General features: G+C 41.5%; 1 protein-coding gene across 2 annotated transcripts in view; it reads right to left on the reverse strand.

Annotated features, from left to right (window-relative positions):
- The window catches only part of gstcd (glutathione S-transferase, C-terminal domain containing), a 47,464-nt gene that overhangs the window by 28,030 nt on the left and 1,316 nt on the right, over window positions 1-18,118 (reverse strand). For both annotated transcript variants that reach the window (XM_079158934.1, XM_079158933.1), the window contains exons 3-5: window positions 17,248-17,694; window positions 15,585-15,854; window positions 11,029-11,122 (exon numbers count right to left, since the gene is read on the reverse strand). In XM_079158934.1, the coding sequence (XP_079015060.1) occupies window positions 11,029-11,122; window positions 15,585-15,854; window positions 17,248-17,694 (811 nt within the window). The remainder of the gene's footprint in view (window positions 1-11,028; window positions 11,123-15,584; window positions 15,855-17,247; window positions 17,695-18,118) is intronic.

An 18,118-nucleotide genomic window follows, 5' to 3' on the forward strand; every position in this document is an offset into this window, starting at 1 on the left:
AGATTAATAGGATTACAGATTGACCACAAACACTACATGTGCGCTTTGAATACTTAAGAGCAGGATTTAGATGAATCGTCTTACTGAGCACCTGCATACCAAAAAGGAAAATAAATAAATACTTCATGGAAGCTATTGTTACTCTCTAATTCTTGCAGGTCCCCTTTATCTTAGCCAGCTCTGTCTGTTAACATGTCTCACAAAATATAAACCAAAATAACTCAATTAAAACAGTCTAAAATGCTGAAAAAGGATACGTTTGTGCCAGTAACTGCGAGGATATGAGAGACTGTCTCTTGTTATAATTTCACTAATCAGAGCTACATTACCTTGGAGCCCACACTGTCATTATTTAAGATAGAAGCTAAATCCTACAGATCACCAGGTGATCCAGACAGAAGATAATGAAATTAAGGAACAGCAATGTTCCTGTACAGCCGGGTAGGTCTTTATTCATTGTTACAATCATTAAAAGGCAAAATCAGCATGCCAACGTACTCTGCTAATGTTAGCGCCACAGGTTTTACCCTGTCCGGGTAACGAGTATCACTATTGCACAACGTTTCGCCATCACCAGCTTGAAATCCGGTTGAAAGTCGATTCATTAGGTGCTACGCTATGATTGGTCTGTCTGCGTTCGAGGGCGGGACATAGCAAAGGGTCCATTGTTTATCTAAAAGCCATTATTGTTACCAGAATGTAGAACAAAAAAACTCCCGCATTCTGTCTTCTTTGACTGCATTCAGAGATATTTAGTGACGTTTCTGTCTCCTGAAAAAGGTTTGTGTGGAAGTAAAGAAAAGAGTGTGCGGAAGCTTTTTTGTTCTGTATTGTCGACCATAGGTTTTTCTCCAACGCACCTGTTGACCTACTGGGGTGCAAAAGTTTGCTCTTTTTAGTAAACAGAATGTAAAAAATGTAGAGCTATGGAGGCCCCCCTGCAACTTAGGTGATTTATATTTGTTGTTAAATGATCTGCAGATGCAGAACCAGACAAAACACACACATAATGACAACTCACCCCTATGGCAGTAAGCCAACACCATGCAGGTGTACAAAAAACATGAGGGGAAACTTCTTAAACGACAAGACGCTGAACACAGACAGCTGAGACACACATGCCGAAATCCACACACAACCTTCTTTTGAGCCAAATTAGATGTGGGCACTGGGGGAGGTCCCTGCCACAGCAGGAGCACATCGCACAGTACAAACTGAAACCAAATATGACACGTAATCTATCACAGTGTTCACCAGACGCAGAACATACTAATAAGCCTTGAGCTTTTCTTTATGCCTATGCTGACAAAATGAGGAATTCAATAGGATAGGTGTTTTAGGGATGAGGAGAAGAACAAATACAAAAGCGATACATGTCGTGGTGGGAATGGCAAAGCACTTTAATTGTGTTGTCATGACTTTGTGAAAAGGAATAATTTTATAAAAAAATATTGAAGCAGTGCTTATGGACTGAGGTTGAGGGGGAGAGAGTAAAAAGGGCGAGAGGTTAATGTAATGAGATTGCAGGGCAGGCAGGCAGAGAAGGAGCACAGAAAAAAATAGAAAGACAAAATAAAGAGAAGTAAACTATGACAGAGAAATAGGGAAAAGAAAAAGATGAAGAAAATCAGACAGAAGGAGATATTCAAAAAGATATAAAACAAACAGAACAGATAAAATAAAATTAAACAAACCAACGCACACAACTTGCTTTTCACGCAAACCTGTTCTGTGATTCTGTAAATGAACAATAGTCTGTGTGAACACGTCTTTCATAAAGTGCCAAGCCACAAATTGTGCAAATGAAACCGACAGATGTACCGAGCATCTTTCCAAATGAACTATCATGTTACCGTCTTGAACTTTCAGTTGCTAATTTGGGTTACTGAATTGTTTTAGGACCACAGTTGAACATATTATTCATCAAATCAGGATGTCACTCATGTATTTTCTGCTACACCCTCTGCTTTATACGTGTAACAAATGGCAGATGTTTACTTTACTGTAATAATGATAAACTTTCTGTCTAGATGTTTTTGTTTTATTCATCAGTTAAGTTTTGTATGTATATAAGGGTCATCTCATAGATTTCTATACAATCAGAGTTGTTAGAAAGAATGCAAGTGTAAGGCATGCTTTTGCATTTGCTTAACTTTTTAGAACAGGGAGTTGGAGCTACTTTAATTGCTTTTTATCCTATCTTATCTTAACCTATAAAAAATACATCCTAATGTATTTGTCAATTCTATTTTGTATCATTTATCGGAATCTGCAAAGTGTAAAAAATGGATGTAAAGTACCTCAAAATTGTAAAAGACGTTGCTACTTTCCACCACAGGGGATACCATAAAACTGCATTTATCCTTTTAGAGTAAGACCAAAGCACATCTCTATGAAGGCAAAAGTAAAAAATGATCAACAACTAGAAGAAAAGTTATTGCATACAATCTTCCCTAAAATGTCATCTCTACATTAGAAACATAATATTTTAAAAGCCAAAGCGTGTTAGGCTGTGCTCCAAAAGGAAAAGCATGTGGAGAGATTTACTTATACATTCTCCTCAGGGCTGAAAACACTAATCAGTAATCAATTATGAGTCTAGTGAAACGGCATTAGAAACACTATATAATCCAAAACACACTGAAAGCAGGTACTGGTTAGGCAAATCGTCTCCCTGCTCCATACCAACTCTGCAATGCCTCACCAGAGATTATTGAACAAAACAAAACCAAGGAGACAAATGAATATTCATGATATGACATTTGCAGGGAGCTCATCATGGAGGCAGCCAGTGGCTCTGCATTTAAATGGGCACAACTCAAACATCGCTGCAAATAGTGAAACTCTGCAGTACACCTCCAGGGAGTCTAGATGTGTTTGAACTTGAATCGTAGAAATAAAGTGCCAATTATCCCTCTAATTGGGAGTAACAAAGCTGGCTGTCTGTTGTGCTTGGTCCCATGTTTACTGCGTATCTTTAAATCTCCAATTTAAAGGCTCTAATGAGTTCAATTAATTGAGAATGAGAGTGATTTGGGAGCCAGAGCCCGTTGTTTAGAGCTGTAAGCCCAAGGGAATGAGGTGTTAACCAAATGCCAGCACGACGTATAAACTGTTAGCCCGGCTAATGTTCAATAACAACATTTTCATCACATCACATCTATGTGTTTGTGTTATTAACATATGCTCTCCAAAAACTCTATGATCTCTGGTTTTAATAACAGGCAATTTACCTTTAATTGCACATGCACCAACAGCTTTAAATGAACACACACCTCTCCTTGAAGGCAAACACTTAAACACAAGCAGCTGTTAGCCGTGCTAGCTGAGTGGCTCTGGGCAATGTCGTTCTGTCCACAACAGACAAAAAGTATCTCCACAATTATTGCAGTAATCATTGTAAAATATTGCACAAACATTGATTGCCCTCAGAAGATGAAGCCTACTGATCTTGGAGTTCTTCTGACTTTGCATCCAGCACAAGGAGGTCAAAGTCTTTACTTATCCAGTGAACTATCTCAACATCTACTAAACATCTACTAGACACAACATTTGGCACACACCTTCATGGTTCCCAGACGTTAAAACATAGAAATGTCTTGACAACTATGCAAAAGATTGCCAAGAAATGTGGTACCAACGTGCTACCACTTAGCAGAAATTATATTAAGTTTGTGGTGCATTGACTTTTCATCTAGCGCCACCATGCTACTATTGTTAATACTCAAATCCCTGCAAAACTATGCTTGCTAAACTAAGATGGTGAATAAAGTAAACATTTTACTGCTTGACTTCATTCAGCACGTTAGCAATGTGACTGTGAGCATGTTAGCTGACATTATCATTGAACAGAAAGCACCAGTTGTGCAGTACAGCCTCAAAGAGCTGCTAGCATGAGTCTTTTTTTTTTTGCAGAAATGTTCCGTCTCAAGGACATGTGTGAAAAGGGTTCAAGGCTTGTTTGGTACATTTGCTCTTCAAGAACTGTCGCAATTCCTACTAATTCCTTTGCAACTCTACGTTTCCCCCGATCAAACATTCTACGAGACACTCAGTGGCGGAATATTTTATTCATTACAAGCATTCGAAGTGGGAGAGTTGAATTAGCGAAAGTTGACAAGACTCAGGCTTACGGCAACGAAGACTGCTATGAGTAGAATTTGTGTGTACATAGAAAGTGTTTGAGGTGAAAATGAACCGACTAATCATCCACCTAGATTACCCTTGACATTTGTGTCTGACAGAAGCCTAAGGATGGCAAGCGCCTTTTGACAAGAATCTGACAGGCAGGCGGACTTTATTTATTTCATTTTTTATGATCGTGCTTCGACTTTGCTCGTGTCACTTGTTTTGCACTCACAACCCCCCCCCCCCCCCCCCCCAAAAAAATGCATTTTGAAAAGAACTCAGAGGGAGAAAGGGGGAGATTCAGTCAACATAATATCTCGACTAAGCTGATGTAGTAATGTGAAGGCCAGCCGTTAAACCAATCTGTGACGAAGCCTGCTGCGTTTCTCTCAGCAGAGCTCCATTCAGCCTGACAGCTGGACAGGAAAGAACAGCCTTGTACACAGACCCCAATTCAGATGGACGACTGAAGTGCTGTGCACAAGCTCCACGGATAAGACAGGGAAATGTACATGTGTTCAGACGAGAGTTAAATCAAAAATATTTTCAATCAACCACATTTCTACTTTTTCTGGAATTGGATGTAAATGACTTCAATATGCGTTTAACTTTGGATTCAAAGAGACACAATCTAATCTTATCCCTCATTCACGACTGAATGTTCATCACCAAACATGAGGGCTGGGATACAGAGAGAGATGGGTGAACATGTGAGCAAACAGTTGCCCAGCAGACACAAAACAACATTAGAATTCATTTGAAGTCGTGTTTCTGGCCACCTGGCAAGTGATTGAAATATTTACTCTCCTTTTAGCTCTGGTTTTTGTCTCCAGCAAGTCTTGAGGGAAATATCTGGCTCTTAAGCTGCTAAATGTTCCACTATGTTCATCAGCTTAAAAGCTCCACACAGCTGATGGGAACGGCAGGTCACATTATCACTTGATGCAGAAAAACACATTTAATACAACCAAGCCGTTTGATTTTCTCATCGGATCTGAACTTTTGTTAAGAACAGCCTTACACTACTATGAATAGAACTTATAAAGAGAATTACGTCTACAAGCACCTTGCAAGCAATGAAATGTAACGGATGTCGTGTCATGATCGTCTTAAAGAAAAAAAAATGTAATGAGTGGGAAAATAAAATCTTTGCAATGTTCCTTCATTTAAAGTTAACGATAATGCACTAGAGTAAAGTGCAGCTGAGAGAAACTGTTAAGAACATTAAGAAAATGTAAAGGGAGCTTCATAAATCTGGTTGTGTGTCAAATCCAGCTAATTATCTTTATCTAAATTATAGTGCAATGATATGCCGGAGGGGAAAACACATCTATTACAGGCAGACAAACTGATTTACCAGTGGATGAAATCAACGCAGCATCACTGTATCAGAACACAGAATACAAACACAGGAAGTGCATATCCACGTACAAAATAAAACATTTGAAAGTTGTTGTTGGATTGATATTTTTTATTTGATGCATCTTACAGATAGGTCTTCCTATTCCAAAAGCAATATGGTAAGCATCTGAGGGGCATCTGGAAGCTAAACATGACAGATGTTTAACTACTTATTGGACTTGTGCTGAGTGTAGAAAACAAGTAAAGCGCTGAAAATGTGTGGGCCAAGACTTCTGGTGTGGCTAACATTTCTACTGGGATTTAAATCACAAATATGATGATGATGACGCAGGAGGTGAAGGAGTAGGAAGTTGAAGCTCAGCTTGAAGCAACATAGTTTAAAAAAAAAGAACTTTTAATTCCACCTCTTAAAGCTGTGAAACCACTTAGCACTGCTTAGCCATTGTATTACTGATCAACCGTTCAGTGAAGCATGACAAATGTTTTTGAGCCTATAACAAACGATGTAGAACATAAAAAAAAAAAGAAATACAGATAGATTTCTAAATATTCCCTTTTGAGAGACTCTTTGGATGGAAATTGAAAATTTGACTGAATATGGAGGATGTTCAAAGAATAGTTCAACATTTTGAGAAATATGCTCATTCGCTTTCTTGCCAAGAGTTAGAAGAGAAGATCGATACCACTGGCATGTCTGCACGGTAAATATCAAGCTACAGCCAGCTGGAAACAGGAGCAAACAGCTGGCCTGCTTTGTCCAAAGCAGAGTCCAAAATTAACACTCACTAGTTGCCAAATGTGAGGGAATTTTGCCTTTAGGTGAATAAATGATGGAGATGCAGTAGTGAGAGAGAGCGAGAGAGAGACTCAGTAATATGTCATTTATCTTTGACAGTTATGTAACTTGAACAGTCGTGCCAATAAAGCTTATTTGAATTCAATTGAAATGAATTAAGAGAACTTCGGCCCAGGCTCACTTAAACACCTTTAAAGTGGACGAGCTATTCTCATTTCAGGGTCAAGCCGCCCCGCCGCGTTTTCTCAGCATCCTATTTTTAAGTGTAATGTTTTGAGTAGTTCAGTATGTTGATAATAAGCCTAATTGGTCATCCATCTTTTTTTTTGTCTTTGCAGTTTGGATGAGCAAAAAGCACCTTAAAAAATGATGATCCTTCTTTCACTTCAAGGCAAATACTACTGACTGTACCATTTAAAATGTTCTACACTAAAGCGTTGAAACAATATTTTTGCAGTTTGTGTTACTACTATTAATACTGCACAATACTATAAAATGCAGGGATTTTTATGTTAAGATGTTGAATTATGACTGAAAAAAAACTGTGAGAAGACATCCAATTGTTCAGCCTTTTCTCCTACTTCTACCAAACCCCCCAAAAAAACAACTCAATGACATCTCTGCTGTAGGCGAAGGAGGGCGACAAGAGACAAATTGGGCCAGTTTTCACTCCAGTAGTTCAACTTCTGTCATACTGTCGTAACCAAAGAAGAAGACATGTGAACTCATCTCATCTCCTCTCCTTGTACCAAAACAACCCGAGGACGGAACAGCAGCGGGTCTCAAGCATGACAACTATGCAGTTTCCACACCAGCCCTCCCTTTTTATGCCCTATTGTCTCGTTCACCCCTCTTTCCCTGCCTTGTTCTCTCCTGATAACCCTTGTCTCTCTCCAGGCTGTCTCACCCCTATCTCAATCTCCCACTGTCTCGCACTCCATCATTCTAACCCGCTTTTTTTTGGGCTGCCTCCCCCTCCTCCCTCTATTAAGTGAAGCGCTGCAGACAAGACGTCGACTGCTCCACACAATGGCCCCTGTATTCACATGGCTGTTTATGTGTCTGCAGACAGCGGGGGCAACAACATAAACAGCTCCCATGCACAGAGGTCCCTTTGTTCCTCTACACTGAATATACCTGAGCATAAGTGTGCAGGACTTGTTCCCAATGAATGGGTCAATTCATGAATGTGTGATTATCTTTCCTCTGTTTTGTAGAAGTAGATATTAACTATACGTCTGAAAGAAACCAACAGTGGAGTCATAAAGTTTCAAGACAGGTGATGGTCTTTATTGTTTGGCTCTATACCAGCATAACAGATTTCAAATTAAACAACCACCACAGGGTGAAAGTGCTGACTTTCAGATGTAAGGGCGTTTGGATGTGTTCACATTCACATATTGGCTGTGCAAATTGTAGCCTATTTTACCCTTCAGAATATGGATAAAAAGGGCGGGAATTTCTACACGCTTCACTGAATGTGGACGTGAACACTCAAATTACAGCTAAAAGTCAGCACTTTGACCTCCTTGTCATTGTTTTCACTATACAGCCAATGCTTTGGAGTCAGGCAGCAACCCCGGGTCTGAAAAGTGAAGTGAACTTCCTTAAACTTGCATTCTTTCTAATGGCCATCAGGGGGCGACTCCAAAAAAAATAAAGTCTGACTGTATCGATGTCTATAAGAATAACGTGATTTATTACCTTATTATAAATTGTAAAAATGCGTTTATGGTCTCAATCGTTAGTTTCAAGTGTTCAATACATCACGAGGTTCATTCAGTAAATTATGGCTATTTTGTGATTGACCATGGTGTTGTCTGGTCCAGGAGTTGTCTGTGTTTTTGTCTTTCAACTTTAACCCTCTCTCATGTCTTTTCAGTTCATGAAAGTTAATTTTAATGTTTTGGGTCGCATAAAAATGTCTTATTCAGCGTTCGCTTGTACTTGTTTGCTCCACCCTCTCGTGTCACTTCTGGTTGCAAAAAAACTAAAACTAACCAAGATGGTGACGGACAGAAATGCCGAACACGAGGCTTCAAAACGGCAGTGAAACCACTGGGTGACGTGGTCCACTTCTTATATTCAGTCTATGTAAGTACAGAGCCAAAACCAAAGCATTCAAACAGTGTATATTCACTTACATAAAAATGGTAAGCCATTACATTAGAAATAAGACAGCTTTCAAATACTTGTGTGTGTCATATTAGTGTTTCCAGGTATGGAAATATGTATGCATATGTAAGGGGAAACCTTCCCTGTTGGTGTGGGCATGTGTAGATAGGTGTGAAAGCCCACGCGCTGGGGTTCAGTACACATTGTCTGGCTTCAGTCTTTGCTCCTCTTTAATTGCACAGCACTGAAACGCAGGGGCTGCCTACAAACCCAATACTGCAGAAGGAGAATATCAACAGCGCCGTTTATCATGCAGAGTGCCGACAAAAGTGGGCCGGCTAAAATGTAGTCTCTCTCGTTCTCAGAATAGATACGCTGCCCACATCATCAAGAGCACTTCTGTTGAAATGTCAGTGGGGTTTTAGGGATGATCAATTTGTACAGTGGGAATACATGAATATGCTATAAATTACAGCTAGTAACAGTGCAGTCAAAAAATTGTAAAATGAGGTTGTTTTTCATTGAGTTGACTCTAATCTAGCATTTTCAATTTTAAAAAGTGACTATCAAGTTAAAGTGCTGGCTATTTGTTCAAATACATTACCACAGCTACTATGCCACCATTACACTGTTCTCATCCACATTGATTCATTGTGTTCATTTTAGAACAATACAGAAGGGCATCGATTCCAAATGTACAGACAGAGTTTGTAAAGAGTGAGTCTGTCCTCATATTGCTGACTTTATTGTATATGTAGCCCTATTTAATAAAATAATCAAGTCATAAACCAATTAAAGCTTTCAAATGAAGGTCACGCTGGATTGATGTGTTTGGAATATTCACACCACCGGAAAATGGCTCACATAGAATATAAATTGTATTTGTGCTGAATGTTGTTTGATGAATCAATGAATAAATGCATACCAATGAAGTGATATTAATTATTAGGGCTGCTTAAATTATTGATTCATCTGCCAGTTATTTTACAGATTAATCATCGTTAGAAATTGCCAATAAAATGTCTGTTAAAGTTTCCCAAAGTCCAAAATATATTCAGCTTATTATCATACATGACAAAGAAAAGCACCAGCTTCTCACACATGTGAGAAGCTGGGACCAGTGAATGTTCTGCACTTTAGCTTTTAAAGTGACAAAAGAAATTATTAGATTATCAAAATATCATTGCAGTTCCATTAGTTGAAGCAAAATAAGTAAGAGATGGTCTGCAAATTGGCGATTTCAGTGAACAAGTAAGACATAGCAAGGTAGCGTAAGCAAGCTGTATCATGTATATTCTCTCCATTCTCATTAATTACTTTGTGAAACACACTGTAACCGAGTGTCTACAAAGTACAATAGAAGTAAAGATTATGTTTACTTACGATACAATTCTTCTTGTTTAGTTTCAAAGTTATACGGAGGTTTATTCACATGACACTACAGGAGGGTGATGAAGTGTAAGCCTGCAACAACACTAGAGTCAAGAGAGGCAAGAAGCTGAACTGGCGGTGCCACACACGTGGACATCTTGATAATGAAATACCTCTCCAGCTTCAATTTCCTGTTCTCTGATAAGTGGAGGAATAAGCGATGAGCGTGAACCTCTCCTTATCAAATTTCCTGAATAAGTGAAAAGGACAGGATGCAAGAAATGAAGGCATAACACAACAATGAAGAGAAAACGAGACATGTAAATATTCATATTATGTATATATTCTTGTCTTTATGAACCCCTCCATTTCCTTACAAACCCTGACAATGATATATTACCACTGCTCCAACACATGCATTCATACCATTTAGCATCGCTACCGACGCAGACGTCTCACAAATAAGAAGGAAAACAATGCAGGCAAGAGAAAGGGAGACGGAGAAACGTTGAGATTTCTTCTCTCTGCTTCACCAGTGCCACCTGGGGCAGCAATCAACAACCCTTCCATTGCCTATTAGATACTGCTCTCACTGCAATCAGTAACCACTAAGGCTCATGCACAAGTTCCACGTCGCACAATAGTTATTTGTGCCTTCGGTGTGTGTGCGCGCATGGTTTCGTGGGCTTCTGCTGTGCAGAGTCTGTTTAAGTCAAAGACCTATTTCACACTTTCGCGAGACAAAATAAGGAGAACAACACATCAAGATAAGCACTTTAGAATTCATTAGGGGGGGCCTCATGGGGAACAGCATCCAGCTGAGGCTCAACACAACACTCTGCAAGTGTCAGTGGCTTCATATTTTTCTTTTTAGGGGGCATGACGGTGCCACTGAAGATCACCAGGCAACAGTAGTACAAGGAAGGTTTTATGGAAATATTTAAGAGAATTCCTCATATATAGTGTCAGTAGCAATTTGTCTAGACCTTCACCAAGCAATAGAGGGTGAAGGAAAGAGGGAGTAGGTGCGATGTAGAGGCATACAGATTAATAAAAGAGTGAGGAGGCAAAATGATGAAAGGAAGAGGTTTTAACGCTGATGGGGAAGAGTTGGGGCTTAGAAACAAGAACCAGAAAACAGAAAAATAAGAAGGAAACAAACCAAAGGAGCAACAGGAAAGATTGCGAGGGCAGAAGGGCACGAGGAGAATGGAGAAAGCAAACAGGAACGCCACGGGGCAGAGATTTGACTTTACCTTCAGTGGGGCTGATGGCTCCTGGTAAGCTGTCCCACGGGAGGGTCCAGTCAGGGCAAGGATGAGGCGTGAACACTGCCTCGATGCCATTTTCCTGAGGGAGGAACACACGAATACACAGGTTACCATAGAAACCCCTCTACAGCCTTGAGGCTCTGTGGTCCAAATGGTTGTAATGAAGCGATTTAAAGAGTACCATTCCTTAAACAACCCCTTTGTTACCTTGCTCCCGCTGATCTGAGGCTACACCTGAGAAAAGGCCACTGCTACTGCACTTCTAATCCTCTCAAGAGACAACACCACTATACTCCTGTACATCCACTTCAGCAAAATGCTGGAGGAACACTTCAAAGTGCGCACTTTCCTTTTTTCCTTCTCCCTCTGATGATAAGAGGGTTACAAATATAAGCCTGTGCTTCAGCACAGTCTATAAAAGGCAGGAAATGGGTAGAGAGTCTTTTTATCGCTGCCAACAATTAAATACAAAAAAAAATCTCTTCAGGGAAAATCTTTTGTAACAGCTGCGTATTTGCCTTCACATCAGTGGACTTCCTAATCTAATGTAACAATAGGTCTGCATGGCCACTAGTAAATACGACATCAGCTTATGATTAAGAGGTGTGTGGTGCAGGCAGAATGGCATCCACATTGTGGTCTCTGACAATATTAACTCTTTTTGTTTAAATCACACAAATGTGAGGCTTTATTCAAGTCTTTTATGAAGTCAAAACGTGTGTATTTAGTTACCACTAAAACAATTGATTGTGCTAATGCATAATATGATAACTTAAAAAACAAACATCTATGCTACAGATGATAGTATTATCAAGGTGCAATATGCGGTATTCCTCCTATCAGAGCATATTACCCAGTATATACAGGTAAATAACTTGAAGACATAAACTGAAGGCTACACAAATATTAACAGTTGCGTGATGTAATGCAACACAAAACAACATCTCTGAATAAACACCATTTTACTAAAAATAATTTCTTCTTTTGTTTGTGTGTTGACTACAGTGACCTGGGGCTGAATTGTGTGGTGTTGTGCAACATTACATTATAATCAACATAATAACAATATAATGCATTCCAACACAAAAACAGCATGAACTACAGCCTCAAAATGACCCTCGTTAATTCAGCACCATTTTAACTGTTTTAACAGACTTAAAAAGTGAATTTAAACAAATGATTCAGTTTCAAACTAATCCAACACACAATGCGTCTACAGCAATGGTCCGAAATGACTGTTAATGATTTAACTGAACATCTAATTCTATTGAAACACTGAAAGAAGGTAAGTTATTATATATCAACACATTTAAAAGATACGGTGGAAGCCTTGCACAATGGCAGCCTGGCAAGTAAGGAGCTCAAATAAAGATCTGTGCAAAAGGACAAGCTGCAACACTGCGGTTCAAAAGATCGAGCGTTGACATCAGTCAGGCCACATTGTCACAATGCACCAGTGATGTCCTGAAGTTAAGATGGACACTACATACAAGCTGGTAGAGTTGAGTCTCATACGGCAAGCAATGGCCAAACCCCTCATGCCCAACGGAGGACCGTAAGGAGGAAGTAACCCGCCCCACAGCTGTTCAGTTTCAGTTTCCATGGTCAGGCACAGACGCAGACTTTGAGTAATCACAGTTTTCCTGTGAGCCCCTTTCTGCCAACATTCTGCCTCGTGCGTTTGTGTCTTTCTCCTATCTGTGTGAATCCTGTGCGTTAGGTTTGCTGCCTGTTTGTTTGTTTGTGTAGCGTGTCCTCTTTTCAGGTCGTGGTAGTTTGGAGAGTTTTTCCTTATCCAAATCGATGGTCAAAAACGACAGAGGCAGCTGAATGCTGTACAGACTGTCAAACACCCCTGGGGTAGATTTGTGATATTGGGCTATGTAATTAAGACAGACTAGACTTGCCAACAGAAAATGCAACTAATCCTGTTAACTCACTAATCCGCCTTCTCTGGACCACCCCCATATTTTACGAATTGAATGTTTGGCTAATGTTAGTAACTGTGTTTAGAGACCTGTCAATCAACGTGTCAGTGACAGCAGGCAGGTATTAGTCTTGGATTTTGGTAGCGGGCCCTACTCTTTTGTTTACATTATCACAGTGTTGCGCCTCCACAGCTCATTGCACAGGCAGTTTGACTGGCATGCATCAGTGTGTGTTAACTGAAGTGAGGAAGAGGGAGAGTTTATGAGCCATTTATATTGTGGATAGAGTAGCGGGATGAGCCCGGTGACTCTGGTTAGCAGCAGTGAGGGATCGCGTGTCAGACGGCAGACCTCTCGGTCTCCATGTACTTGCCCCGGGACGCACACAATCATATATGAGGACATATGCACTCGTGTGCACACGCACACGCGCGCACACGCACAACCCCCCCTTGGCCAAGACAACACAACAGCTGCAGTGCAGACATGATGGTGGCGACACGCAGCCATCCTTATAATCCCTCTAGGCAAAGAAAGAATGGTGGCCATTGTGTGTGATTGATTGAGAGTGTGAGTGTGTGTGTGTGTGTGTGTGTGTGTGTGTGTGTGTGTGTGTGTGTGTGTGTGTGTGTGTGTGTGTGTGTGTGTGTGTGTGTGTGCGTGCAGGCATTCCTCTCAGTTTTAATGTCTGATTTCAACCTGCTATGAAAACTGTCATTTGTGCACATCTGTCCATCTAAATTCAATCCAGCAGCATGGCATGTTAAAGGCAAATCCCATCCAGACCACCCAGCTCACTCATCCGCCTCATCCAAACTGTCCAAATACTGCGTTCTCCTCTTTGCTCTCTTCCCATCTTTAAAAAAAAAACACACACATTGTTATAGACGAGGGGTCTCCAACTCAATTTCACTCTGGGCCACATCAGCATCATGGTTGCCCTCAAAGGGCCGGTTGTAAATATAAGACTGTGTAAATGTAACTACTCCTAACATATTGGTAAATAACTGCAGTGTTTCCCCTAGGTTTACAGCTTTGGGGGGTGGGAGTGTGCGCGTGCGGACCGGGGCGGAACTCCGCTGTGCGCGATACAGAGAGCAGAGGATAATTGTAAATTGTATCAAGTCTAACTTTTAATTTTTTTTTTGCTGGCGGATTCGCGGGCCACATAAAATGACATGGCGGGCCGATTTGTCCCGTGGGCCTGGAGTTTGAGACCCCTGTTATAGACACTTAGCCAGCAGGAAATCACAGGAATATCTCTGCTGAGAGAGCAGAGCAACAAGGCCAAGTGAACAGTCTGAAAGCTTAGAGTAGTGAGAGGTTAGTCAGGGCTGAGGAGAAATTCTCCTTTTGAACAGCTGGGTCTGCCTATCTCCTTCTGGAAAAGCTGGTAGAAAGAAATAGTGCAGGGGCCATATTTGGTGTGCTGTAGAGCAGAGAACGCTATACATTTGTGTGACTGTGTGTTGTGTGTCTCTGGCCAAAGCTTCCTGAGGGAACTGCATGTTAAGAGCGTGGACACATTATGCTGCTGTTGTGTGCCGTCTTGTCTCTTTACAATAAGATTTTGAGCCATTACTAAAAAACTACTTAGTCAGACTATAAAACTTTTGTTTTCTTCTGGACTGGATTCATTGTTTTTACTGCACCTGAAATGAGCATAAGCTGAATGTGCATTGTCTGCACTATTGCAAGTGGCCAACGGATCCACTGAACGGTGCATTTTACAATGCACTGAGGGCAGTACAATACTGTTGCTATAAACAGATTATATTATTCTTTTAAGACTGGTTACTTTTTTTTATTAGTTTGTATTGATTGATAAAAAAATACTGTGAGAAGAAAATCATGTATACAGACAAGCATCTTAAAAAAAGCCCACTTAAAATGTTAATTCTGTGACTGAAAGCACATAACGTTTAAGCACTGGCAGAAAGGCAAAACAGTTTACGATTAAGAGAGTCTGCCAGAAGCCAAAACATGAACTTAGAGATACACTCTTGAAGGCACAATCGGCAGAAAATGGGAGCATGAAATTACAGGGATAATAGTTAAAGGAGCACTATACGACAGTAAGAGCATTAATAAAGCAGGGAGCAACTATTAAAGATACAGTGGAATAATGTCTACCTGAGCAGAGCATGAAGTCACTTTCCCTCTCTGTGTGTTGTTATCAGAGCTTCTCTGTGCTTTGTTGAACTATAGCCGGGCCGGCCGTAAGTGCATGTTAGTGCACGTGAGCGTGCCCCACCGGCTAGCTTTCGGCCGCTGCTCTGCACTGCTCTCATACAGCGGTTACAGCCGATAACGCCATCCCATCAGACAGAGTCGTCGCGGAAGCGTAGCACGCAAGCTCCGGTTCCCCCTCAGGTATACACCGTTAGCTCCGTCAGCACGTTTAGCGTTAGCTACGAGCCCCCGGCCCAGGCGTCGCCATGTTGAGAGGCAATCTAGATGCTCCCAATCTCGTATTATGCACCTTTAACAACCAATTGGAGCCCTAAAACCCTCTACCCGTACTGTGAAGGGACACTGGAACCTGGTGTGAGAGCATGTTTGCTGAAACATAGAGGTAAAACATGATAAGTAAAAGGAAATGTTTTAATTTACTTGAAGTTTGGTCAGTGTGGGCCTGGGGCCGCCGACAAAGGGAGGCTGCGCGGTCATCTCCTGGTCTTCTTCTAGCTCCAAAAGGCTAGTTGGGACGTCCTCTGCTGAAGGCCCCGGAAGGCTGGACATGAGAACTTCGGGGATGGAAAGAGCCATGCCACACTCCTTGGCAGCCCGAAGGACCCCGGGTACCTCCTGAACACGGCTGTACCAACGCAGCAGGTGGGGGAGCTGGTGCAGAGAGCTCGCAGCATGTGCTTGGAGGGAACACTATCAAAAGGAAAGAAGAGGAATGAAAGAGAAAAGGGGGGGGGGAACAAAGAGATATTGATTAAGTGACTCATCTCCAGTGGAGCGAGATGTCAGGTTCCACTAGAATTCACTCATCACACTGGTGGACGGACAGACACGAGGGGCCGGCAGGAACAATCATCAAAACAGCGTTGGCAGGAAGATCAGGGTAAAGACACAAACAGAGACATGATCAGAGGCGCGGTGCCCACTGTGTGTGACTATGTGTGGAAGACGGAAGACAGAGACGGGGACACACACACACACACACACTCCGTAGTGAGACATGTGGGTGGAGCGGAAAACATCCGTCGTGGCCGCATGTCTCGTGGACAGTGATGTGGCCGTTAAGAGGAGACACGCTAGGCTGAGTGTGAAACTGGAAACCACTGGAGCACAGCTGACTACTAAAAGCCTCATTGTGAGAATTTCAGTCGGTTCCCACAGTCGAGGAATGGTTGGGAGGCGGCTGAAGGGTGAAATGGAGGTTGAGACCCACTTCACTGGCTGACAGTGCAGCATTTCTGATCAATAACAATATAGCAGTGAACGAAATAAGACGCGGTACGCTCTGATCTCCGCTGCAGTTACTTTAATTGCTGCTACCAACCTGTAAACTATGCGATCATTCTATGACATGAATATTCAGAAAAAGGTTCATGAGCTTGCAGAATTCTTTTTTTTTTTTAAGTTAAGAGTTTTAAGGTCAATATAAACACCCACCAATTCTTGATCCATTACAGACGAGAAAAAAAAAAAAACTTTCCCACAGGAAAGTCATTGAAATGAATTTCAACCTGCTGCGTTAGAATAGAAACCCAACCATACACTGTTATCAGGCTGTGCCAGGTGCCTCTAGACCCCCTTTGAGAGCACAACCTGAGCCAAGTGTGATGCAGCGAGTCTTCTTAACTCAAGTTTCTGCCTGGATGGATGTGAAAGGAGCTGGGTGTACTGCCTGCTCACCCTGACCAGAGTGTCAAAACCATAAGTCATGCATAATTAGACCAGTCATCACAATAAAGATGAGTCCTTAAATACACGTATATGTAGCTATACGAGGTGACAGCAGACTTAAGCCGCGTGTGCTACTGTTGAGACAAAGCCTTGCGTGGCTTCACTTCATTGCTCATAGCACAATAATGAGTATATTGCTGACAGTAAATTTAGTAAAGTTCACAGTGTGTCATGCATGTAAAGTATAATGCTTACAGAGGAAAATATAGCCATTAATAATCACATTAAATTAGCATTTGACGTGTGTTCATGGATCTTAATTATGCAAAAACGTAAGGCAGTAATAAGATCCTTAGTCCCAAGGGTTCCTCACTGACAACACTCAAACATGAATCATGACCTTCGAGGCCCTTACCAAGTAATGGTAGATGCATGGCAGCAGCACCAGGTCAGTCAGAGTGAAGTACAGTCCTTCTGCAAACACGTGCTGCAGCGGAGGCAGGTCTGTGGTCTTCACTTTCCTGATCTCAGAGTTCTCTCTGGTGGTCATAGTTGGAACTGAATCCACAGACAGCTTGGCCAGAGCCGCCCTGAGCTCAAGTCCGTCACTGGCCTGAGGCGATCGTCCGGGCTCGGACTCTGGGTTCCCTTTGCCTTCGGGGGACTCGTTCTTTTCATTCCGTCTCTGCTCTTGGAGTTTCTGTCTCCGTATCTTGTCGTCATTGTGGACTTTGACAGGCTCCGCGAGCCTCCGCTCCAGGGTGAGGATGGAGAGGGGCAGCTGCTGATATTGATTGGTTTTGAGGTGTTCCTCAACAGCAGAGGGGATTCCAATTTCACACAGTCTGGTCCACTTGCTCACCTGAGTGCAAGGAAAGAAAAGATGTTTACGGTCAAATGCCGCAGGTGCTCAAAATAGAACATCATTGGTTCATTGTTTATTATTGTGATACGTTGTATTCTATAAACATATATTATATTGTATCCGTCCAAGTACAATGCTGCTGACACTATTCAACATGTTGTAATAGTACATCGACCCTGGTCATATTGCGACGTCATTATAGTAAAATAAATGTTAATTTGGAATAAAAACATTGCTAGAGACATGTAAAATAGTTTATCCAGTGAGGGCTGGAAATTTCATCAGGTGAGGAATTAGATCAGAATTGAGAACCACTGATGACTTCAACCCACAACCCACTGAACAACAGTGATAATGCTTTATTTAAAAAAAGGTGCATGTTTAACATCTCCGAGGAAGTTACTGGTGAAGAACGATGTAA

This window comes from Pholis gunnellus (assembly GCF_910591455.1).
Source record: "Pholis gunnellus genome assembly, chromosome: 5".
NCBI classification, from domain to species: Eukaryota; Metazoa; Chordata; class Actinopteri; order Perciformes; family Pholidae; genus Pholis; species Pholis gunnellus.